General features: G+C 50.2%; 2 protein-coding genes across 2 annotated transcripts; both read right to left on the bottom strand.

The window, feature by feature from the left end:
- Positions 1-7642: 7642 nt before the first annotated feature.
- On the bottom strand, positions 7643-11480 carry TMEM184A (transmembrane protein 184A; the record flags this gene model as incomplete). The annotated part of the gene is made up of 8 exons (XM_079543051.1): positions 7643-7893; positions 8307-8504; positions 8582-8751; positions 9102-9193; positions 9708-9783; positions 9874-9964; positions 10692-10857; positions 11256-11480. The coding sequence occupies 8 exons, from the start codon at positions 11478-11480 to the stop codon at positions 7643-7645; spliced, it is 1269 nt and encodes a 422-aa protein (XP_079399177.1).
- Positions 11481-16396: 4916 nt separating this feature from the next.
- On the bottom strand, positions 16397-18477 carry PSMG3 (proteasome assembly chaperone 3; the record flags this gene model as incomplete). The annotated part of the gene is made up of 2 exons (XM_079542826.1): positions 16397-16549; positions 18262-18477. The coding sequence occupies 2 exons, from the start codon at positions 18475-18477 to the stop codon at positions 16397-16399; spliced, it is 369 nt and encodes a 122-aa protein (XP_079398952.1).
- Positions 18478-25587: the final 7110 nt, after the last annotated feature.

Raw genomic sequence — 25587 nt, 5'->3', positions numbered from 1 at the left:
AGGCTCTTATGCATTGTCCCGGAGTTCTTGGTCACGTCAAGAATTGGCATCTTAACAACTCTCTTCCGAAAGTGCAAAAAAAAAAAAAAAAAAAAAAAAAAAAAAAAAATTAGAAAAAAAAAATTAAATAAATTAAGTAAGTAAGGAAGAAAATAGAAAAGAAAAAATACCTACAAAGGGAACTTAACTGGCTGCTTCTCTCTGGACTCGGTGGCTCCATCAACCCCTCGTGTCCAGGATTTGAGCTCTGTCTGCAGTACAAGTTGCAAGATCTACTTCCTTGTCCCTGCCTCCTTGAGCCCCTCGCAGCCGTGAGCAGCGTTCCAGCTGGGAGAAGATACCTGAGGAGCCTCCAGAGCCTTCGTGAATGATGCTCAAGAGCCAGGAAACAGATGGACCGTAGAAATCATCGTGTGAGATGAATGTATGGAAAAGAGTTTCCTTTAGTGGCATCCTACTCCTTGTCAGAAGGGTCTCCCCTTTCCTCCCCAATTCCATCTGCTGTTCCGAGGGCAGGGAAACAAGCATTTTGGTTTGAATCTCATCCTGCTACGAGTGGATGGGAGGGGGAGGATGACGGAGATTAACGCTTGGGTCTGACCACACCCACTAGGAATAACCTTTTGTTTTCAATCCATGCTGTTAAAATATGGAAAAATATATATTTTACATATTTTAATACGCCTCACGACCTGTGTGGCCTGTGAAAAACTACATTGCAGCCTCCTTTATTCCAAGCCCATGTTTCCCAATAGCTCCTTCCCTAAGGTGTCCTGTGAATTGGGTCTATTTATGCAGTGTATTTCTTCCAAATGATCCACAGTCTTGAAATAGCGGCTTATTTTATTTTATTTTTTTTCTGGATTCCCTGCAGCTTAAGGGAAGGAGGCACGGTAGATGCTGTGAAGAGCAGTGTGGTGGGGAGGAGAAGGGGAGGCGAGGAAGAAAAAAGGCTGGAAGTATTACCAGATGGAGGCAGAACTGACTGCAAGGCAGAGGGGCTGTTCTGCTGGGATCAGCACTGTGAGAAAGGGTTTGTGCAGAAGGTTTGGGAAGGATGTTTTAGAAGCACTGACGTGTAACTAGAGGGCCATAGCACAGACAGGAGGAGTTAGAGCCTCCTCCTTGGTGGAAGCGTTGGTAGGTGAGCAAGGAGCATCCCGGCTGCAGGGCTGGGCTCACTGGGCTCTGTTTGACCAGGGAAGGGTCATGGGGAGGTTGGCTGGGAGCTGCATGAGTCCGTTCTGCAGTATTCAGACAACCTGCGTGGATGCGAGCCCGAAACTTGACGCTTCCTTTTGGGAATGTGTGAACTGCCCCGGGAGACGTGCAGAGGGCAGGGTGGAAATCCGTGTGCGTAGGGAATGGAAGAGTTGGCACCGAGAAGTCGTGCGTGTGGCTCTGAGCAGTGGTTTGGGAGAGGGATTTCTGGCCCGGCGATGGGCAGGAAGCGGGAAGCCAAGAGGAGGAATTCTGCTGTCACACAGCAGCGCTGAAAAGATGAATGTGTCCAGGTCACTGTAAAAAAAAAATAGCTGTGTTGGTGTTCGTGTGTTCTGTTGTGTTTTATTTTTAATTTTCTGTTTGAAGTAGGAAAGAAAAAGGGCCTGTGAGTTTTGCAGGGCAGAGACTTGTGGGATGGACGATGCCTGTTGTCGTGCAGGTGAGAAGAGAATGAGACTGCTGATGGATGAGGTGAGGAGCAGAGCTTGGAGGACTTGGGCTCTGGAATAGAAGCCAGAGATGGCGGGCAGTTCACCAGTGTTTTGGACTGAAAGAGAGCTGATCGAGCGCCACCCTGTCGCAGAGGAGACAGTATGCTGGCATCCGCCCTGTGCGATCCGTTGTTTGGGGGCAGTACGTTGGTAGGCTTCCAGTGGAGCCCTCTTTGCCTTTGGAAGAAGTTAGCTTGCTTTTTCTTTTTTTTTTTTTCTTCCCACCTTGTCATTGGAGTCTCTGGATTCCCAAGAGAGGGTCCTTTGTGAAATAGGTTAATGAAAAGAGGAGCCTCAGCCTCGGTTCTTGTGCAGTCCTCGACACCTGTGCTCATGACCTTACAGAGCTGGGAAGGGGCAGGTGAGCCTCCTCCCGAAGGCTTCTTACCCCTGCCAGAGCCGCGCGTGCCGGAGGGGAGCAGGGAGTTTCCTTCAAGTGATTTTCCAACGCGCAGAGTTTGGATGACACTTAGCGTTACCTCATTTCTCCTCCACTCCCTCCCTATCTCCTAACGGGCAGATTGATGTCCTGTGTATCAGTACCAGTTATTGACTCCCACAGCAGAAGCTGAGGAAGAGAAAAATGTTACTGTCATTTCCTGGTCCTCTCATGTTCTCCAGCTCACAAACATTGGAAACTTTCCCAGACCTTACAGGTGCCTCCGAAAACAGGCAAAAATGGAGACTCCTGGCACTGTTGGGGCTTTAAATGAAAACTTTAACGAAAAAAAGGCCAGTTGACTCGTAAATGCCCAAATGCTTCCAGTCTTTAGAACAGCTCCAGAGCTCCATAACATTCCTGGCTTGATAGGAACACCCTCGGGCTGCTCTTGGCCCCTGCCAGGGAAATCAGACCAGCGACACGGAGGGGGATGGAGGTTGAACTTTGTTCCGTGGGGTCTTCTTGCTGTTGAGAAACATATCTTTAAGATGTGGCACTTCCCTTGTGGCCAAGTATTTCTTGTTTTTTTTGTTTTGTTTTGTTTTTTTCCAGTTCTTGGAAGGGTGCCAAAGGCTTGTCCAAGTGATTGCTAGTTTGGTGCTGGTAGGCACTTCAATCTCTGGTCACTCGGTTAAGAACAAGAGGCCTGGGTGTTGTTAAAGCTGTTGATACCATAGCCATGGTAGGTAATCCATATTGGATATCCATAAGGACCACGTGGAAATATTTAAAGAGAGAGAAATATATATATAAATATATAATTATATACATTTTATCGTACAGATTTTTCGTAAAAAAAGAAAAAAAAAAAGATAATTTTTTTTCCAAGTTTGATACTGTAAATCTTTATTAAAAGAAATCGCCGGTCCAGGGCTCCCTCCCTGGGTGGTGACCTGGAGGGGAATGAAATGTCCTGGCTAAACTTCCACAGAGGGATCAGAATTGCAAGGTAACGTGGAGGGAGGAATGACCCGAAAGCTGTTGACCACCATGGAGACCCAACTCCTCCACCCTCCGCCCCGGAGGGCCCTCCAGCTTGGGGTTGTCGCATTGCATTCCTCTGGGGTTTGGTTTGTTTCCGTTTGTTTCTTTTTGTTGTTGCTGTTATTCTGTTTCGTTTCTCTCCGTCCTGCCCTTGCAAGCCTGAACCCAGGCTGAGCGTGGCGCAGGGAGCCGGCTGCTGCTGCGGGGTCACCGGGCGCTCCCTGCCGCCTCCATTCGCTGCGGTATTTCGGATGCTGGGCTCCCTTCTCTGCCCCTCCTTGTTCCCCGAGGTGCAGGGGCACTGAGGCCGAGCGCTGGGATGCTCTTCCCCTGGGCCTTTCTTCCCCCTCTGCAGCACGATGTGGGTACCTTGGGATGCTGGAAACGGCCCGACGCATCCACCCGGGTACCTTGGGGCAGCGCCGGGAGCGACATCCTTGGTCTCTTAGGTGTCTTTGCTGAGCTCTCCAGTGGCAGTGGGGAAACCTTTCCCTCCAGGGCACCTTCAGACCCCCCCCCCACAGCAAGTCAGCATCTCAGCTCTCGCCCAGCTCTGCCATCTGACGGAGGAGACCGCGGTGCCCCGGCTGACAGCGCAGCAGGGCTGGGCTGCGGCACGGCTCAGACCCGGGGAGGAGGAGAAAGTGGCATTTATTTTATTTTATTTCTTCCTCTCTCAAATCATTTAAACTTTGTCGTCATGATTGTTTTTATTTAAAACAAAGAAACAAACAAAAAGGAAAAAAAAAACAAACAAAAAAAACGAAAAACTTTTGTAACGTGGATTTGTTTTCCTTCGTCTGTATTTCAGTCTGCTGGGGTGTTTCCGTAGATGGTGGATACTTGCTTTCATTTTTTTAATGATAGAACTCTTCTGTTTTAAGTTGGTTTTTTTTTGTTGTTTTTTTTTTTTTTTTTTTATCACCAGCTCATTCTATCCTCTGTGGTTACTCAGTAATTTCATTTCAATATTTATTTTTGTGCTGCTTTTTTATTATAAAATAAATTATTGATATACCAAGCAATGTGGATTCCTGTTTGTAAGGCGAGTAGCCCTGTGTATGTGTCCATTACTTTCTCTTGACAGCCACAACGTAATTTATTGCTGTAAATTTAGCTGCAGTGACTGGTTTTTTTGTACCTTTCCAATAAAGCATTTTCTGGTTTCAGACTTGCCCTGGTGTATGGTCAGCGTTTTGGAGCTCACATTGATTTTCAGGGGCGTTTTCCTTGCTCGTCACCTTGAGCAGCTGGCTGCGGTGGTTTTGGGACGCAGGCTGAGCGTGGATGCTCCTGCAAGCGCCTGAGCCTGACCGCCTCCCAGCCCCGCTGTGCTGCTGTTCCCATGTGTTTGGGCCGTGCTCTGGTCCGAGCTGCTGCTCCCCCAGGGCTCACGCTTATCGTGTTTCCTGGTGTGTGTTTGTGCTCTCTGCCCAGAGCACGTGGGAGCTGCTGCGGTGGCGGTGCTGGGAGCGCCCCGTGGGACTTGGCTTGGAGACCTCGTGCTGTGAAACAGGTCACGGTGCTGGAGGGAGCCGCTCCCCTCGCCGTGGAGTTATGAAATATCCCTCAGTTGCTTCCTGTGCAACTGCTGGTGAATAAACAGCTTTAACTCCTTCGATCGATATTTCATCGTTCTCTTTTGCCCTGTCGCTTCATCCAAGCTTTAAAGCAGTGGGAGAGCTGGGAACCGCCTGGGCTTTGATCCCCTTCCATGGGCAGCCCTTGTTTCTAGGGGCAGCTAAAAAGGGGGAAACGTGCACCGCGCTGGGCCAAGGCAGCGTGTCGCATAGAGGTGGCCAATGACGGAAGTAGGGCAGTGTATGGAGGAGCAGTGGGACTGGTGACGTGCGGTGCTACAGGTGGGGCTGGCTGCCTCCTCACCCGGCTCCTGGGCATGGAGTGGGGATGCAGGGCGAGCCAGGGGATTGCTGGTGCTGTGAGGAGCAAGCTTGTGAAGGTCACCGTCCCCTGCTTCAGCTCCTGCCGTGGAGAGGACAGCGAGGAGCTGGTGATGGCAGAGGGAGGTGGGGCATCGTGCCCATCCCAGGGATGGAGCAGCACCATGCTGGAGGACACGTTCTGCCAAGGACACCTTTGGTATTTCGGCACCCGTTGGGGCGTTCTGAGCTCTGAGCCTTGCAGGCTGAGGGCCCAGGCCGTAGCAGTGCACTCCTTGGGGCCAGCATCGTTCTGCAGGCTTGGGTGCGCCACAGCTGGTTTGGTGCTTTTTTTTTCCCCTCAGTGTTTTGCTTGTGAGAAAGACCTGTTTTACATATAATACAGTAATCAGGACTCGACATAAATAGGCAGTTGTTACCGTCTGCAGTGGGAATTGCACCTGCTGGCAAGAGCAATGAATGCAGCCCATTATGTGCTGGAGTTGATCATTTGTGCAGTGAAGTACAGCCGCGCTTCTTGCTGTGTTCTTATGCCAGTCTGCATCCCGCGAGCACGCTGGCAGATGCCCCATCATCACCTCGCAGTCTGTCCTCACCCAGGGGGTGAAGCTGCTTCTGTCCCCGCAGCTGCAGCACAGAGGGGCTCAGAAGATGGAGATGTTTGCTGAGATGTGGCCCTGCTTCCCTGTCAGGCTTGCACCCAAGTCAAGCCTTGTTGGTGGCAGCTCCCTGGATGTGCCAATTGCTCGGCTCTTGTTTACAGGCCAGCTGACACAAAACACAGCAACCTCACGGGCTGGGCAGGTACAGGCAGCAGATCTCCAGAGCAGAGGGCTTGCAAGACTGGCTCAGCCATAGCCTGCCTGTGTTGGCTCCACGTTTCCAGCATGATAAAATACTTCTGATAATAATACATAGATTTGTGTTGTTGCTGCTGAGCTTGGCTCGGCTGCAGAGGACCCAGCAGCTCGGAACTGCTGCATCCACAGCTTTGGAGGAGGTGCAGTGCATGGGGGGGACGCACTGCTTGTGGAGGGAGAGGGATGAGCGTGAGCCCTGTGGGAACGTCGGAGTGTGGAGGATGCTGTGTGTGCAGGTATTTCTGCTGGGCCAGCACCAAGGGGCATGGAGGACGTGCAGCTTAAGAGCATCAGCATTAGAGCAGGAGCGGGCAGAGTGCGGGCGATCGCTGAGCTAAGTGAAAACGCTCATTCAGCCCATGGTAGAAATTGCTGTTTATTAGAAAAAAAAAATCATAAATAATTTCCTCTTGCAATTTACACTTTGCAGCTCAAGAGCAGGGAATAAAACAATACTAGGAGCTGTAAAACAGCTATAAGCCTCACCCATAGGCTTGTTTGCCATGTGACTGCAAATCAAAGGCTCCAGACTTGCCCCTGTCCTTCCACTGCCCAGCTCCCACCCCAGCCAACAGCTGGCTGGTGCCCGAAGAAGTTCCCAAGGGGATCATCTGATTAACAGCAGGGGAACAGAAATAGGAGAAAATAAAACTGGAGAGGAAGTTTAACAGGACAGAGAAAATCTGTCTCAGTGGCTCAGCCCCACGTGCCTTCTCAGAGCCCAGGCAGGGTGATGGATTGGTGGGATGCTGTGGTGCTCTGGGAAATGGCTCACACAGCCCTCAGTGCAGCTGAGTTCCCCAGGGCCTCCAGCGTCCGCTGATTCTGGTCTTGCAGCACTTGCTTCTTGCAGGCAGGGTAGGGACAGGGGATGGAGAGGAGTTAGGAGGAACAGACAGTTCCCTTTCGGTGCATTCCTACCACCACCAGTCACAGTCTGGTTCCCTAATGGCTCTGATAAGAAAGCTGGAATCCCTTTTAACTCCTGATCCGCTTGCAGATAAATGGGTTCAGACATAAACAAGCTCCTCTGTCACTGCAGCTTTCAGGAATGCAGCTGCAGGACCGTGCGGTGAGGTCCAGGAGGGGTCCCACTTCTGATCCCAGGAGATCTGGTCCAGCAGCTGCATCCCCACCTGGAGGCCGAGGAGGATGAGCTGCTCTTCCTCCTGGTAAAGGGCTCCTGTACAGCTCCGTGGGCTTTTTGAAGGGAAGTAGAGAGGAAAACATAAAAATAACGCATGATGTCTTTCAAATTTTACCAGGTTTTGAGGTGAATTGAAGTCACCTTCCTGCACTGCTTTTCTCCTTGGGCCCTGGAGATCATTTTTTACCCAAATCAGGAGAAACTAGAGCAGAACTGTGCTGAGAAAAGCATTTTTGTCAGGCCTCGGTGCTGTTTGGAGGTAAGAGCAGGGTGAGGAGGCCAGTCTACCCAACAGCACTGGGGCGGTCCTGGCTCACTGGGAGCCCAGCAGGGGTATGGGCACAGGGCTGGCACCCAGACTGGCAGTGACGCAGAGAGCACAGTCCCTAACACCTCGGAGATGAGTCAGAAGCTGGCACTATTTTAACCTTTCCCTGGTTATTGCATCTTCCCTTTTAGGAACTGGCTTTATGAGTAGAGTTCCCGGCTCTCCTCCTTGCAGCATGCCAACATGTCCAGGTTGTCACAGCCTCGAGAGTCCCCCCTTCCTTGCATTTAAGCCTCTCCAATGTCTCTGTCCCCTCGGATATCTCCTACAGTTCCTCGTCCGACAGGATCAGCACTCTCTTCTCGATGTTTTTGCTCTTCCTGCCTCCTGCTCCCTGTGCCCTGCAGGCCACGTGCCCGTTCTCGTCCGGCGCCTTGCGCTCTGCCTCCTGCATGGCCTGCTGGGTGTACTGCTGGTAGGTGGGCGAGAAGTTGTGGATGGCATCCTGCACGATGTCCTGCGGGCTCATCGTCTCCTTCAGCCCGCTCGAGATGCTCTGCATCGGGGCAAGGTTTGCTGAAAAACAGAGCAGGAAGTGATGGGGCATCAGATGGCCAATAGCCCGAGTGCTTTAACACTGCAGTGATGTATTTCCCTACAAATTCAAAATCGTGGCCTCACCGTGGGCCACGTCTCACTGTGGGACAAGGGAGCTTACAGTGGTGAGCACCAAGGAGGAGGAAGGCAAATCCAGCCCTACGTTTCGAAGAGGGTGGATCCTCTCCAGCTGTGTGTGCTGTAATACCAAAATGCCCTAACTCTGCCTGTCCACACCAAGGTATCTTCTCCTGTCACAAGCAGTAGAGGAAGAAACTCACGGAGCACAGGAGGAGGCTCCTTTACTGTTTTTTACCATTCCATTGTAGTGCTGCAATAGGTTGTCTTTTCCCTACCATTGGTGAAAGAAGGCAGGAGAGAGGAATGGTTACCTGTTGAGTTTTCTTTCTTCTCTCTGTACACCCGGCAGCTAAAAGCGTAGCGCAGCGCAATGGAAGCAAAGAGCATCTCAATGCAGATGATGAAGTTCTGGTATCCAGCAGCCACAGTCCCAGCCCCCACCTCCTTCCCATCGATGATCTGAACTTCAGGGATCACCCCGCATTTCTCCAGGATTGCCAGCAGTGTCCCTGTGCAGGGGAAAGGAGGGGATCAGCTCCGGACCACCCCCCTGGGCTGCATGGTGCACAAGAAAGCTGGGGCTCACCTTGCCAGAAGGAGAGGAAAATGACAGCCTTGATGGTGATGAACTTGAGGACCGGCTCAAAAGGGCGCAGCAGGTCCATGGTGGCAAAGTAGAAGAGGAAGAGGGCATAAAGAGCCAGGCTGACGGAGAAGTTGTAGATGATGGTGATGTAGAGATAGCCGCTTCGGACACTGCGGGGGGAGAGCAAGCTGCTGAGTGAACACAGCTGGGGGCAAAGAGGGAAGGAGAGGAGCAGGGGGCTGTGGGGAATGTGCACGGCTGTGCCGTGGGAGGCAGCCCAGCCCAGCCCAGCTGTGGAAGGGTAGGAGGGGGAACAGAGGCTGCTGTCACTTTTGTATTTTGGCCCTTGGATATTTGGTTCGAATCTTGCCTGGGGATAGTGGGGCTGTTCTTGGGCTCCGTGTGGTCTCGCTACCTGGGGAAGGCCAGCAGGTCCCCCATCCCCTCTGATGGAGCAGGGACCACCCAGTCTCCTTCCCCCAGGAGATGCACTCCTCTCAGCCCCACCCAGCATCCTCACTTGAAGTCCCCGTCGTGGTACTTCCCAAACGCCTGCAGGATGATGGTGACAATTGCCATGAGGGGTTTCACAATGCAGAACTGAAGCGTGGCCTGCACAGGGGAGAAACACCATGAACAGGGCGGTAGCGACCTCCTGCCCCCCGAGCCCCATCACAGCCAACCCTCTGCTGCTGGGATGGAGGAGCAAGTGCTTCTCCATTGCAGGAATGATTTGAACCAGCAGACAGGAGGGAGCAAGGCTGTGCACCCTGAGCGCTCCCAAAAATCAGCATAGCCACTCTGAGGAGAGGGTGGCTCAGGGACAGAACGGTGCCTCCAGCCTGCAGCTCAGCACTGGGCAGTCAGGGAGCCGGCCAGCCAACCTGAGAGTAGGCAGAGATAAAAATCTCAAAGCTGCAGTGGGAGGGGACCCTGACTCAGCAGTGAGTCAGAGCAAGGACAGCAAGCGCAGCGCCCTGCTGCTGGCCAGGTGCCGACAGAGAGAAAAATAATGAGCATCTGGGTGAGATTTGCCTTTGGGTAAGGGACCCACTGCAACACAGCCCCAAGAGCCCCCATCCCTTGCTGTGGAGGGGTGTTGAAGTTCTCCCCACTGGGGACCCACCTGCTTACAGAAGCGCAGGAACCCAATGGAGTAGGACATGCCCTGGAGGCAGCAGGTCCCGTACAAGCAGCTAGACCTGGAAGCAAAAGCCAAGGAGATGCTGTTGGGCAACAGGATGGGGAAAACAGGCAGAGGGCTGAGGAGTTGGTGGTGTGCCACCACTTACGCAATGGGTTTCCCTCGGATCTCAGTCATGATGGTGCTCTCCCCACCGAGGTACTCAAAGCACAGGCTCAGAAAGCTGTAAATCACGAAAGCTGGCAAGGAAAGAGCAGACATGGTCAGCAGAGCTGGTGGTAGAGATCGGGGGGGGGGCCTTAAATTTCACTTCTCTTCCTGCTCAGATGTTTCCTCATCCACCCAGCACGTTATCAGGGTTTGGGACAATGGCATGGGTGTGTAGAAGGCCACCAGCAGGTTCAATACACCTGAGCCAGATGCACTGTGCCACGTCTACAGAGTAAATGTGTTTTGCTGCAGACACAGCAGCTCCACCATGCACACACAACCCCTGCACGCACAGAACGTGTTGGGCATAGGATGTACTGGCAGCACCCAAGGATGCACATCTGAGCATGTGCAGGAGGAGTGCGATGGCCAAAGACCTTCATGGAAGGACATTAAACTCAACTCACAAGCTTTCTCTGCACCTCAAAACATCCCAACTGCCTGCTTTTGTAGGTAAGTCTGCCTTTTCCTTTAGAAAAACAGTTTTTCTACCTCAAAGGTAGGCAGAAATCCTTTCCCCTGGGAATGTGGCCAGATGCTGGGCACTCAGAGCCTGCAGGTGCCCGGTGGCTCTCCTCTCCCTCCTGCTGATGGAGCAGGAAGGGGGAAAGCTCCAAATGGTGGCAGGGGGAGCTGAAAGCAAAAACAATGGTGATCCAGCACTGTGTGCAAGCCAGGATGCTCCAGAGACACAGGGCAGAGGAGAGCCCTGCTGTGCTGTTAGCATCTCTGCTGATGTGGCTGCCCTGTGCTCACCCTCATAGCAGTCTCGCACTGAGTCGAAGTAGACATAGTACTGGTGGCTGCCAAGGAGCAGGAGGCTGAGCCACGAGTCGAAGGCGTAGATGGGCACGATGAAAAGGATGCGGATGATGTAGCGCTGCTCCTTGGGGATGGTGTAGTTCCTCAGGTGCGTGTAGATCTGTAAGGGAGAGCATGCCCGTTGTGCAGAGCTGTGGCTAGGACTGATGAGACTGGGCTTAATTTGCTGCTCTGAGGCAGTGGCTCGCTCTGGGGCAGCCCCAGCATTGTGGGTCTGTGCAGCATCGCAGAATGTGCCTACTGATGGGGTGCTGCAAGGCTGCATGCCCAAAGGCACGGCTGCGTGGTGCTAGATGAGCTCCCACTGAGTGCTGCCTTGTGCCTCTCCCAGCTCCAGCAGCCACAGGGTAAAGTCCACCCCTCCCGATGCAGAATTTTCCCCTCCACCAGCTGCAGGAGGAAACACCCACCTGGAGGTAAGGATTTGCAGTGAGATGGTGGGAAACAATGGCTTTGCCCCAGCATTGACCCAGAGCTGTGACTCCATCCTGTCCGTACCTGGTGGAAGGTGACGATGAGTGCCGACCACACGAAGATGCCGGAGATGACCCGTGCTGTTGTTGTGGTCAGGAAGAGCTGCTGGCCATCCTTGGAGTCGTTGTGAGCAGCTGTGAGCAGGGTGAAGGCTGAGGATGGGGTGGCGGAGGCCAGCCTGGCAGCTGTGCCCGGCCCTGGAGAGCTGGGCGCCGCAGGAGAGGGCCAAGCATGGGTGGCATTACTCATCTGTGGGAGGGAGAGGCACGGGGAGTGGCGTGGGATGGAGGTGAACTGGTGAGGGGGAAGATCCCAGCAAGTTTCCCAGCCCACAAATCTCCAGTGAGCTTTTCTCCTCCCCACGCCTTTCCCAGTGTGGCCCTCTCCCAAGCCAGCCTATTCTCCATGGTCAGGGCTGCTTCTCAGCAGGAAAATGCAAATGTTCAAGAGCAGACCCTTGTGTCTGCAAGGTGTCTCTAGTCTCCACATCCCCTAAAATACACACTTCTTCCTCTCAGTCGCACTCCCTCTGGTTTTCTCTGGGGTCACCATCCCTTAGGAAACGAAAAGATCTGCCCACACTCTTGCTCTCAGGTATTCTCACCTGCAGCTCAGGACCTCTCCCACTGGGCACCAGAGACTTAAGCATCAATATCACCTCATTCCATGATTACAACCATCCCCTTATCAACAAGCTGTCAGGATACTGACATCCCTATGGACAATGTGCTCACATCATTATCCTGGGAGCCCAGAGAACACCGAGGTCCTTGTGGTCCACCCCATATTTGGCTTCTTTCTTTCTGAGTGACCTGCTAGTGGCCAGCTCCAGGGTTCATCAGAAGAAGGAGGTTTGGCATCACCTAGGGCGTTCAGCCAGGCAGCAAACCTCAGCCATCTCATGATCTCAAGGTCCTGGTGTGCCAGCCCAGGCAGCAGCGTGGGGTTTGGGGGATGCTGGAGCATCCTGCATCTCTGCAGCATCCTCGTGGGCAGCTCTGCCTTCCTCAAATACTCTCACCCCAGCATTCCCAGCACAAAGCACTCTGCAGCTCAGCCAGCAAGGACCAAACTAATAATACACTCTTATTTATAGGGCAGCTTCATATCTCAAGGCCAACAGATGCACAGACTGCCATGTTTGGCCTCTCTTTGAGCTATCTATGGAAACCTGCTTTTTCCACACATATAACAACAGCAGTTAAAAAAAAAAAAAAAAAAAAAAAAAAAAAGCAGCAAGCAGAGCTCTAATAATGTAGACACTCCTCAGCACATTGTTAAAAAACAAAGATTTTAGCTGCTGGGTAACTATCACCCAGAGGAAAACCTCTGTAAGTACAGAATGCTGAGAGTCAAGAAAATATCTGCAGAGATGAGTGTGGTAGGGGACAACTTTGATCCCCTCGAACACAGCAAACAGCCCAAAGCCCAGCTCGCCTGGCAGCTCCCTCTCCACAAACCCCAACCTCTAGGGGAGGAAACTCGGCTGGTATCAGATCAGCACCCCTAAAAATACCTCCCCCCAGACCCCTCCCGCTGTCTGTAAGTGGAGATGCCCAGTGCTGGGTGCTGCTGGTGGCCGGGTCCCAGGGTGTACCTGCAGCTGCAGTTGGGCTCTCCGGGCAGCAGGAGCTGAGGGTTTTCCTTTGTGCAGCTATCGTCGCCCTGCCCAGGCCGGCAGGAAGCAGGATCCCGGGGAGGGATCTGTTCTTTGGACAGCCCTTGTAAACATTAACAGGAGGCCAGGGAGAGCTGGCGGTACAGGCAGGAGGGAGGAAGCCGCGTTGGGACCCTTCCGTGGCAAGACCCTTCCCCACAGCTTGTTTTGGGGATGCCCTAAGTCAGGTTTGGATGTTTTCACTCTCCTCAAGCTTTGTGCTAAGGAAGATCACAATCAGGCTTGCTCCATGGGACATGGCAGAGAGCTGTGTTCAGCTCCAGACCCATTTATTCTGCCTTCAGCGCGGCGCCGTGCCACAGATGCTTGGCCCAAGCTGTCCCAGCTCCTATTAGCTTTCACAGCCCGGCTGTGCAGCAAGCAGCTCGGCACCAGCGGCCTTCCTGGCAGGCTCTCCTGCATTGTAAAACTCTTAACGCGTCGCAGCAAGTCATTAAAAACAAAAGCCTCAGTGCCACTCAGAGACAGGGCTCCCAGCTCCAGAGGTAACCAGATCCCGGCCGTGCAACATAGCCGGGCAACTCAATGCAGCCAAGGGCCCATTTGCTTCCAAAACAAAGGCAGCCAGGAGGTGTGAGGGTAATTTTAGCCCCAAAACTCAGCTCGACAGGATGGCACATCCCAACAGGCAGCTCTTAGACACGGGGCAGACACCTGCTGTGCTCCGACTGCCCGCTCTGCTCAATTCCTGGATACTGGAGGTGCTCAGTGAAAGCTGAACCGAAAACCATGGACAGTGCGCTGGGTTTGGGCAGGCTGTCTGCAGGATCGCTGAGCCCAGGCCACGCTGCTGGTGAGGGGAGATGGCTGATCTGCACCCAGGGATGGGAGCGGCCAGGCTGCGTCCTGCCAGCACCAGGCACTCCTTTCCTGCTGATGGCATCCAGATAAAGCCCGGCTCGGGGCTGTTTACAAGCAGCCTCTCTATACCACCCCCACACCACCAGGAGGAAGCACCTATAGCACACATAACCAAGGCAGAGCAGCACCCAGCCCTCTGTCAAGCCCATACCACTGGCTCTGCCCCACCGCCCGCAGGTGCACGGGGCCAACCTCCGCCCTGCCGGCCATCGTGCCCCGATCTCGAGACCCCACTCACCCTGCGGGGCTCCTCCACTTGCAGGCCGTGGCTGCGTCCCGCCGTGCACCTGCCTCTGCATCCCCTGCGCCCTCCTCCAGCACAGACTCCTCCTCCGGGCACCTTCCCAGCAGGACACCGCCAGCCCTCCCTCGCTGCACCCCAAGGGGCTCGGCACCGGCCCTCTGTGCCCTCCCCATAGCAGCTGGGGCGGCAGGTAGGGCTTTACATCCTGCAGAAAAGCTGCCGAACGTACCTTTCCAGTCTGCCCCGTTTAGCACTCACGCCCGGAAAGCAAACAGGGCTGGAAGGCTCCGGAGCTGCTGCCCTGCGTTTGTGGTGAACGCTGCCTGGGTGGCAAAAGCAGTTCTTGTTGCGATTGAGAATTAATTCCTCCTGGAGCATAGCGATGACTAAAAGGCAGACATCTGGTTGTACAAGCAGCCAGGCTGGGGAGGCTGTTTTTTGGGACAGGCCTTCCCTTGGTTTACTGCAGAACAGAGCAAACCTGAAGGACCAGCTGCTCGTGGTCTGACTTATCGCCTGCAGAGAGGCAGCCAGATGAGACGCTGTGGCTCTGAGCATCAAACGGGAGAGAGTGCCACGTCCTTTCTTTGCTCACCGCTGCGTGCAGACCTGGTTGCAAAAAGAACAAGGAAAGCATGGTAGTAAACCAGGGTCAGCTTTCAGGTGTTAACGCATGAGGTTTTCAGGGCACAGAAGCAGTGAGGCAGCGTATCACCACAGTGGAAGATGCGGTTTACATTGAATTGGCCAACTCATATATGGCTTATAAACTCACTGGAGCTAAAAGGGCATCATAGGAGCAGCAGGGGTCGGGAAACAGACTGCATTTTGGATTGGGAAGAGATCTCCACTAGCAAAGATCAACGTTAACAAACTCCACATGGCTCTGTGAGCCCTCCTAGGCTGAAAAGAAAAAAAGAAAAAAAAAAAAAGAAGAAATGTAAAAGAGGGAAAATTTGGAGTTCTGACAGATGCAAATTTTTGATTCTTGGAAGCACAGTTTGGAAAATTATTTTTAGATGAAATTTCTGTCAAGGGCAGCTGCAAGCCTGCAGTTTTTGAATGTACTCTTAAAAAAAATGTTTCATTTCTCATTATCCTTTAAAATGCTGTAAAAAACATTACTTCAGAGGAAAAAGTCCTTTCGAAATGTATTTTCTGCTTTTGTACTTTTATGGGATTTTTTTTAGCAACAGTAATGATCCAGCAATAGGATCTGCATGGGGAACAGACAGGCTCTGTGCTGATTCTGCTGACACTGATGGGTACCAGCACAGCACAGGTCTTCTCTGCCCTGAATCTGAAGGCAAGGCCTGGCCTTGGTCTGCTCAGTCAAGTTCCTAAGTGACAAAAGCGTGCAACAGCTTACTTTAAAATTGACTGCTTGGTGCTACCTGTTCCAAGAAGAGGAAAAAACAAACGTGCTTTCCGAGCAAACAGCACAAGTTGGGCTGTTCAGCACTGCGTTAACTCATCTGACCTCGCATAAGAGCACTTTCTTTTAATGGACTCAGCCAACACCCCGCTGTGTAACCTCCAAAGCCCTTCTGTCCCCATGTCTGCTCTGACAGTGCTTCAGGAGAGGGGCAGCTTGTTGCAGGTGGCCCAGAGCAATGCACATGCTGTCTCTCTGAAGTGCTACTACCACACATCATACGGAAACAACCGATGTTTTGCCTTTTTCTCATTAATTTGGGTTCCTTTCTGCCATCCTGTCATCAGTTTTCATGAAATTGGAACACTGCAATTATCTACCTCTCTTCAAAACGCGACTGAAAATGAAGAGCAGATTCAGCATACATCAGGAGGAAAATGACATAAGGATACAAGTAGTCATATACAAGTAATTCCCTTAAAAAAAAAAAAGAAAAGCAGGCAAGAAAAAAATCTTTCCTATTATGCAATTGCTGTTTATTTGTTACGGAGGCTTGTATTTCAATTGAAGTGATTTCTGCAGAGCGAAAAAAAAAACAACCAACCATGTAAAATTAGATTCATCAATGTTTCTTTTACTCACTCTGCACTGGGTGTTCCCCTTTGCGGTGCAGTGTAGCTACAGAGCTTGGCATCCATCACTCCTCGGGCACAAACGCAGAGCTGTGACGTTTCCCAAATATACACCCCTCCCCAGGTGAAAATATAACATTTCTCTTGTCTATTGAGGCAATTGTTCTCATCTCATCATCAACTATCTGGACCGCAAACCTGTCACAGGAAGAAAACCCACAGCCATTCTACACAGTAGAGAAAGATTCATCACATTCCTAAGCGTGTCCAAAACCAGCACAAAGACGTTCCATCATTTTCATTTCTTGTCCTCTCAAAGAAGTGGTGATGAGTCATGGACTCTAGATCATTTCCTTGAATCCAGATGGTACAACTTCACCACACTTGGCAACTTCGGATCACTTCCCGTAGAGCTTGTATTCCTTCCATGGTCTTGTCCTTCAAAGCCATAGCGAGAAGAACAGGTTTGTTCCCAGCTTCCTGAGACACGAATGCCACCAGGTTCTTGGCACAAACATGGACGAGGGGCTGAAAAGCAAAGGTAAACAGAGGTACACTCGCAGCTGCAAAGTCATCCTGCATGAGTTAGCAGAGGAAGAGCCCTGCAATGACTCGTAAGTGGAGCACGTCGAGAACCTGCCTGTGCTGGATGCTGAGCATTAGTTTGCTGAGCAGTTCCAGGGTGATTGGAAACAGACACACAGCTTGGCTGGCCAGCATAACCAAGCCGTGGTATGGGATAATTGAGAAGGCACTTTCTCAACAGACTTAAAATAGAAGAGTTTAGACCTGCGAGCGGCTGCCCAACAGCCCATCCTGAAACAACTGAACTGCAGCTGCACTGGAGTTCTGCACTGCCAGAGTGTTTGGGAAGCTGCTGTTGAGAGCCCTGCTGCAATTCTTCCCACAGCACCAAATACCAACTTATATAAAATGATCAGAATGCCTCTATTCCCATCATAACCAGATTCCTGAGCACCATATTCTTGTTGCTGACCAGACCATGCTCTGCTGACAAACTCTGGAAGTAAGCTGTCTTGTTTTCCTAAGTCTTAGAGACCTCAAACTGGCATTACACACAGCCTTTGCACATGTAAAAAACGCTTCTGATTTTAACAGAATAATAAAAACCAGAAATAAATGGTGAGGCCGAAGCAGGTAAGAGAAGGAATATCGTCTCCTTAGTGAGACTTCTTTAAGAAGAATATCCAACTTGCCTAAGTTTTACTGACACCTATACTTATGCATTTAGAAGGCTGAGCTAGCTTGACTTTAGCTGCCAGCGTAGCTTGGAAGTATGTATGGTCTCAAATGTTCATAGCAACAAGCAAGAAGTCAGCAAATTAAAGTCTTCTTAAAGTTAATTGATTAAGTTGGTCACATGATTTAAAAACACGGTGTAAAAAAGGCACTTCCTGTCTCCAAAATAAAACACAGAAATGGCTCAGAGGTGCCACTGCTCAGAATTAGCAGCCACGTCAACCAGGCAAAGCAAAGCTTCCCCCACCCAGGGAAAGCAGACTTGTTGAGGAAGGAGAACTGCATGGAGGGGCAGACAGAAAGGAGAACCTACGTGTTATTACAGCTTTTCTAGTTAAGGTGAGCAAGTAACATCTGACAGCCCAACCCTGATGGAAAGCCTCATAAACTTGTAGCTCTGTAACTTTTTGCTTTAATGCTTGACCAGCTGACACTTTGCAAAACACGTTTCCTTCTGCTTTCTCTCCGGCTCTGTGAAACCAGTCGATAAAAACTCATTTTGTTGGAGAAAAACAAATTAAACTTTATCGAGGGCAGGTGTTGGCAGGCGCACAGAGAGGGCATCTAAAGTCCATTATGGGGCTGGCAGAGATGGAGGCTGGGGGGAGGAAAAAAAAAGAGACTCCAGAAGGAGAAATCGTTGGAACAGAAGGCCAGGAAAGCTTATCAGAGGCTGTATGTTTGATCCCGCAACCTTTAATGCAACACGAGCTGTATCAAATCTTCCATAAACACAGCAAGGCAACCCACACCCTGCACGACACCAAGCACCGGCCCCACAAAGCTGCCGGAGAACAGATGAACGTGCCTGTTTTTCAGAGGAGCCCCTCTTCCTCCAGACCAGATTTTTACACCCCTTTGACCGCCGTGCAAACACCGCTTTAACGGCTGTGATTCATCAGCTCCCTGGCAACTCGCACGGCCCCACCTACAGCATTTCCCCTTCGCTCGGCGCCGGGGCGCTGCGCATCTGCTCCTACCTCATCCTTGCCCAGCAGCACTTTGGTGCTGAGCGAAGGCCTGCCAACGTTGTCCCCTATGGTATCGGGGTTCACGTAGACGAGCGTGCCCATCTTGCCGTACTGCGTGACCACCACGAGGATGGAGTTGGAGAACGCGGTGCAAACCACCTCGGTGCGGACCCCGCGGACCGCTTCCTCCCGCCGCTTAGACGTCACGATGGGACTGGCTGCCATCGCTGCGGGAAGCAATCAGACCACATCAGATGAAAAGCGCGGAACGCGGCCATCCAAAACCCACAACCTTTCGTTCATCGGCTTGGCTTCGTTACCGCGGTTGATTCCGGAGCGTAAAAGCACCCAGAGGTGCGGGGGAACCAATGCCCCCACGCGGACACCGCCGCACAACTCGCGCAGCCCGCCACCCCCTCCCCGTACCCCGGACCGAGCTGAGGCCCCACGCCGCCACCCGGCCCGCCCCGGCGGAAGAGCGCCCGTCCCCTCCTCCCATCCCACCATCCGGCGCGGGCAGATGGCGCTGGGCCGCCATGTTGGGGAGGGGCCGCCATGTTGGGGAGGGGCCGCCATGTTGGGGAGGGGCCGCCATGTTGGGGAGGAGCCGCCATGTTGGGGAGGGGCCGCCTGCAGCCCCGCGGTCCCCCTGCCCGTGTGGGCAGCGCTGCGCTGCGGGCGGAGCTCCGTGCCTCTCGCTCGTGTCCCGGAGCAAAGCGTGTGTGTTGCGGCCCTCGTGTGCTGCCGTGGGAGATGAGCAAAGAGTGCGTAAACCTCGTGCGCCGCGGGGAGTCACGCGGGTGCTGATTTCTGCTCCATCCGTACTTTATTTGGGTGCTCATAACGCTCTTCTGCGTCCCTCCAAAGCAGAGTTACACAAAGCTCTCAAAGCTGAGATTTCTCGGAGGTTTGCAGCTGTGTGGAACTCGTGCACGTGCTGTGGGTGACGCCTCCAAAACACAGCCCTTCCTTTCCATGCATTCGCTGTTACCATTCCTTCCAAAACACCACAGGAAAAGCACCGAACTCTGCGTTGCCTCTAAAAGCAGTCACTCCTTTTTGGTTCGCTTTACAACCTATAGCTTCCAGGCGGAGCACGCAGGCTCTGCGCTGAGTGTGCTCGGAGGCACCATCAGAGAGCAGCAGAGCTCCACAGAAATCCCTTCCACCGGCTCAGGCGGTGGTTGATGCAGGCGGAGAGGCTCCGTGCCTTTCGGCGCTGTGGCCACGGTCTGTTTTGCAGCACTGCGAACCGTCAGCGCCGCTCTCTTGCTGAGCGGCATCACTCGAAGCTTTGCCTGTTCGACAGAGATGATAGCAGCTCCTGTCAGCGAAGCCTCCTGGCTCGTGGAGGAGTGCATTCCTGTCCTTCTCCGGACGAAGATTTTACTTCAGGAAACAGAGAGGACCGGATTCTTCCTGCCATCCTTTCCAGCCTCTGTTTTATTCTTTACGTGATGAGAGGACAGAGACTCTGCTCCAGTTCAGATTTCTGTGGAAACAGCTCTGTCCCCTACACTTCACTGATTCCCATTAGTTTGGGAGCAAAGAGTTATTTCAGTTGATTGGAAACCATTTCGGCATGGATCGGAGGCAGGATACAGAGCACACACGTGAAGCTGGCAGCAGGAGGGAGCCGAGCCCTAAATTTTCATCACCAAAAATAAACACGCTCAAAAAATAGAGATGGCTGTGAAGGAGAAGGCCCCTATTGCTCATCTGACCTGGGCAGGGTGCAGAGGTTTGAATGGGCAGGACGTGGGACCTGCACCATGGGTCAGCCTGCACTTCCCACCCTGCTCTGCCTCAGAAGGACATATGTCTGTGCTTGCACTCTGCCTATCTACAGAGCTTTTCATCCAATGATCCCTAATCACATTGCAAACGTTATTACATTTAGCTTCATCAACTCTCTTTTGACATAAGAGGTTATTAATACACCCCATTTTACGGTCCGAGGGCAATAAAGAATGAAGGCAGACAGCAGTTCAGAAGCCATCGCATCCTTGGCTGCAAGGCACCAGATCTCTTCTTCCATTCCCGTGCACTTACAGCTGAGGAAACATTAAGTCGTGCGTGTCACTATCTCAATTACTTGCAAAAATCAATGACTATGCAGCCCAATGCTTTGACAAGAAAAACTACCCATAATATTGTAGTTTAAAACCTTTATTATTATTTATTCAAGCAGTTTCTTACCACTCTTTTGTTTTTTTAAATGCTTAAGTGCCTCTGTGTAGTCTGCTTTTTTATAATGATCTCTGCATCTATCTGAAGTGATTTTATAGAGCTAATGCATGAGATCTGCAGAGCATTAGAAATCTTTCCCACTTCTCTTGAAAACTAGACACGGTGTTTCAGGACATCCATTAATAATCCCTGCTCTTGGGAACACCTCGCTATCAAAGTGCTGGGTTGCTTTATTAGTTTACAGGTTATTACTTCTCTAGTTTAGATTTCTCTCTTGTATCTTTTATGATGCAGAATATAGACTGTGAGCTGGAACCTGAGGTGCAGCCAGGCTCCGGTCTGCGCATCCAAGGAGAGAAGAAAGAAATTAGTTTGCTCCCCAGTGCAGCAGCTGCTTGGGAATTCTTCTGACTCTCGTTATAAATCAGCTGCATGAAGCAGAGCTGCTGCTAAGGACACTCCTCTGGCCAGCCAATATCCCTGCGCTCCTTTTCCCTGTGTCAGCATCACAGCGAGTTTGGGAGCATGTGTGTGGTGTGGGGTTAGCGTGCCTTCGTGTCAGTGCTCCCATGGACAACAAATAGCATCATTTCTTCTTCCAGCAGAGCACTCTAGGAGATTTGCTAGTTTGTAAGTTGTATACACAGCTCTCATTGTGTGGGACATGCTCTATTTTGCTTGTGGCCTGGAAGGCTAAGCCAATCCATCAGGCACTGCAGAACCTCTTTGAGCTGTTTACCTGTTGAGTACACTTTTTCTTTTCCAGTGCAGAATTCAACCTGGAAAAAACAAAAATAAAAACAAAACAAAAATAAAAACAAAACAAAAAACAAAACCAACAAAAAACCACAGTCTTCTAACAAACCTAAAGCTGAAAAACAAGTGATGCAGTTTTTGTGTAGTCTGTAGACTGCAGTCAGCTGCACATCTGAGGTGCTGGATGTGGCTGCAAGCTGTTGGATCATCCTGTTGTCTTGTTTTCTTGCATTTGCAACTTAGTGAGGAAACAATATGGGAACGTTCATTGGTGTGTGTATAAATAGTGAGTACTCACATATGAGTATTAGCCTATTTGCCTGCAAAAACTCAGTGTGCAGAGTAGGATTTAAAAACATGTCAGTAAGCCAACACACTCTGGCTGGGCTTGGAAGCACCCAGGTAGCAATGTGACTAAAGCTCATGCTTTTTTACTGCTTTTTTTTTTTTTTTTCCTTTTAGATTTAGCAAGCTATAAATGGTCCTTACAGGACTTAGTCACACTGCCTCATTTGTGTTTTCTGAGCTGCTGTGCAGACTGGAGGAGGAGGATTTGAGGTCCAGGAGATTGTGGTGAGCAATGGGCCCCAGTGCAATGGTGCTGGGGGAGAGCTTCAGAAAGGGGCTCCTTGTGAGGCTGCAGAACCTGGTGTAAGTCAGATAAGTTGCACTTAGAGAAGAACTTGGAACAGCAGTAGTTTTCATGTACTTGGTACATGAAAATCAATGTGTCCTACATTTCTTTGCAAAATTTATCCAGAGGTGACTTTAGCACCTACTGAAATGATAATGGCATTCTTGAAACGTCCAGAATAGCTCCAGTCTACCTACAGGAGCTTCAGACTGCCTGAAAGACTCTGCGTTACGTCACACAGACAACCTGATGCTGTGTAACAATAATCTTACTCTCAATATTTGTCATGAGATAGCAGCTGCCCAAACTGGGCACTGTAATCAGGGGAGTTATGGAGCAGATCACGTCATCGTGATGCAAGACTGAGTACCACTGACACCATTTGTGTTTGTCGTATAACAGCCCTGCATTGATGGTGACCGTGACCACATCTGTGGATGGTATCATCCATCAACAGTCCCACCCTGTGAGCAGCAGAAGTTTTGCATTACTGGAATGGCTGAAGAAATTATTTCCACGGATCAGTAAGAGCAGCAGTAATTGCCATAAAGCCCACAGTGGTTGATGCAGGAGTTTTTTGGTTGCTCGTGATGGTCTGTCAGATGAAAGACAAATAATGGATCATAAAAGCAATAGTAGCGTCGCTTCAAAGAACAAAACTCAGAGCACTCTTTGTTCTTAAGAAGGGTGAAAACGCAGAAAATAACAGCGTTTCTTTTGCAGGAACAAGAAGAGAATACCAGAGTGTGGTTATAACACTAATAGTATCATCACTTGTATAAATCACTTAATTGTGACAGCAGATTAAATACTGCTGTTGTCTAGAAATCAGCCATAGTTAAAATGATGTCTCTTGATGAGGCAAATGCTTCGTGCTCTGCCAGTAATATATTAGCTCCTCTTTCAAGTGAGACAACAATTAAAAACTTGGTTGAAAAGGGCGTATTTTCTCTGTGGCCACTGATCCCCCAAATTCTGGAAAAAATAAAGCGTTTGTAATAGCTGTTCATTATTACAGAGTTGAAGGAGGAAAAATCTGTTTTCTCATTATGCTCAGGAAAGTTATGAAATTGTTCTGGGAATATTTGTGAGTGTAAGAGGCACATAACCAAATGGTTTCAACTTTGACAATGTGTCATCGTTTGCAGCTCATAATGCCGCTGTTAACTTTGGGAGTTATCTGTCAGTGCGCAGAGTGGAAAATGAGAATAAATATTTACTTTTAGTTCTAAATAGCAGAATAGTGTGAGGCAGACAGGTCTGATTTGATTTCGAGGGTTGTGTAATAAAAGTTTAAGCATTATGGGAGGCATCAGTTTTGCAGAACTTAGATGGAAACACTGAGGCATCTCCCAGTGAAGTGGGTGGCTTTGAGCCTCGGTCATGCAAACGTGATTCTGAGCATTGGGAATTCCTCTGGATGTTGGCTGAAGAATGGCTGCACCTCATTTATAAGTTCTTCACACGTTTTGAAGACAGGGATGGTGGAAATGCCTGCTGTCGGGATGCTTCCTCTCTCACAGTGCATTCATTTGGTTTTGCTATCTAGTCGAAACTACAAGGCTTAGCACACAAAACATAAATGCCGATTGACATTACAAATGCTGATAGAGAAAGGAGAACACACTTTTTGGTCATAAATGTCAGAGCTTCATGAAGGCACACCGTGGCAAGGCAAAAGAACGAAGGTAGACACCCTTCAGTGGGCTGTGTAAGCTCTTGGATCCCAGTCTTCTACCAACAACAACTTGATTCACTCTCTGGAATAGAGATTTTAAGGATCTGGAAGCCATCCTGAAGGACTGTCAGAAGACTGGATCTACGAGGAATATTGGGAATAAAGAATCTGAGATATAAACGTATAAACGCTGCACCGGTTCGCATTTAGAAATACCTCAGATCCTCCTTATCTCCATCTCATAGCATGTGCAGCAGTCACTGTGTCCATTCCTGTCCCTAGAGAGCGCCAGAAGAAATGTGTTTTCTTGGAGGCAGATTTGACATTTCAGAAACCTGCAAAACGTTAAAGCTGAAGTTTAAATTAATTTTAACTGGCTACATAAAGAGTTTTATGAACCAACATTAAAAAAAAAGCATTGAAATTGTTTGTTATTACCGTTCTAAGTAATGAACTGAAGTCTGTAATAATTGAATGCTGCCTTTGATGTACACTATAAATGTAGTCTGTGGAGAACAATGCAATTATACACCGAGGAAAATGGCATTAAAACATTGTCCCCGATTTCACAGGTGCTTATCTATTTCTGTCAAAGAAACATAATCATCAAGAAAAGGGGATATGCTGAGAACTTCTGAAGTTTCATCCTGGAGACGAGGTCTGAATATTCCGTAAGGAAATCAATGTAATTTGCCTGCTGTCTATTTGTCTCTGCAGGAAATGCTCTGTATCGGTCTTTCTCTGCTCTGTGCTAACTTCGTTTTGTTTCTCTGGAGGACTCCAAGCTGTTGCTCATGCTGTTCCTCATAACTTCACATGAGCTTCTTCTCCCATCTCTTCCACGAGCACTTTGGAACTGGTTTGCTCTGAAACCCTGAGATCAGAGAACGCGGGGGGGATTAGGTTTCAACTTGTTAAACTGAATTAACACTCCCTCCACATGCTTCTGGCCTGTGCCAGTCCTTGTAATCTTGTTCAGAGTTTAGGATAATTTGTTTAGTAGTGCTGATCAGCTGGAGGTTAATTCAATTGGACTTTGGTTGTTTATTCACGCCCGGATTTGCTAAGTGTCACAGCGGATCCATGAGGTCTCTGTTACAGTTATGAGACAGCTTCATTAGTGTGACGGAGAGTCCATCTGGATGGCTTCTTTTCCTCGCTGCAATAACTAGCTGTCAGGGCTCTCTCCACTGGAAAATATCCGTATATAACACCTCCCTTTCATTTGTGTCCTGCGTGTATTGATTACAACTAAAAATACACTTTTCTGTTCTGATCGCTGGCATTGTCGATGATCTTTCTCACAGATCTCAGCAGTTCTCCAGCTCTATATTTTAAACGGATACCGGAATTTAACAGGAAAGTACAAATGTGTTTTAAAAGCCATTTGTTGCTGCTAATCCCCTTAATGCAGTGTTTCGGTTCCTAGAGAATTCCCACTCTCCTCAAGGTCTGCTTTCTCCATCCGCGGATTCCTGCCAGCTGTGGGTGGACCATGCTCAGTACTGTACATCGCCCAGAACTAACCAGCCAAAGGGGAAGGCAAAAAGGAGAAGAAAATTGCATCCTGCTGAAAACTCCTCAGGAATCTGAGTTGGCAGAATGTTGTTACCAAAACTGGAGCACGGCCAGGACACCAGGATTAATGATAGCACAAAGTGCCACTTGACTGCAAGTGTTCGGATAACCGTGGATGAAAGTGTTATCTGAAAAGAGGCTCTTCTGACAGAGCAGGGCTCCCTGATGTTGGCTGGGACTTTGGTTTCGGGCTTGATTCACTCAGAGAATTGTTGCTATTTGCTTTAGCAGATTTTGAATGGGACACCTCTTGTGACCAGATAAACTTTCACTTTAAGCATTTTCATCCCCCTCCCCATTCTGTTGGAGGATTACTGTATAATTCTGTGTTTAAAAAAAGACAGAAAACAGACAGGTAATCACAGGTGCATTTTGCTGAGGAGAGATCATGGCCTGACATAAAAGACTGAACACACTATTCCACGGATATCCCTGCACCTAACAAAACAGGCCAAGCCTGTTCTGTCTGTAGCTCCACCAGGGAAGAGCAAGACCAAGG

This window comes from Tetrao urogallus, assembly GCF_951394365.1.
Source record: "Tetrao urogallus genome assembly, chromosome: 15".
In the NCBI taxonomy this organism is placed as follows: Eukaryota; Metazoa; Chordata; class Aves; order Galliformes; family Phasianidae; genus Tetrao; species Tetrao urogallus.
Note: the sequence above shows the minus strand (reverse complement) of the source record. Positions and strands in the feature narration are given on the sequence as shown.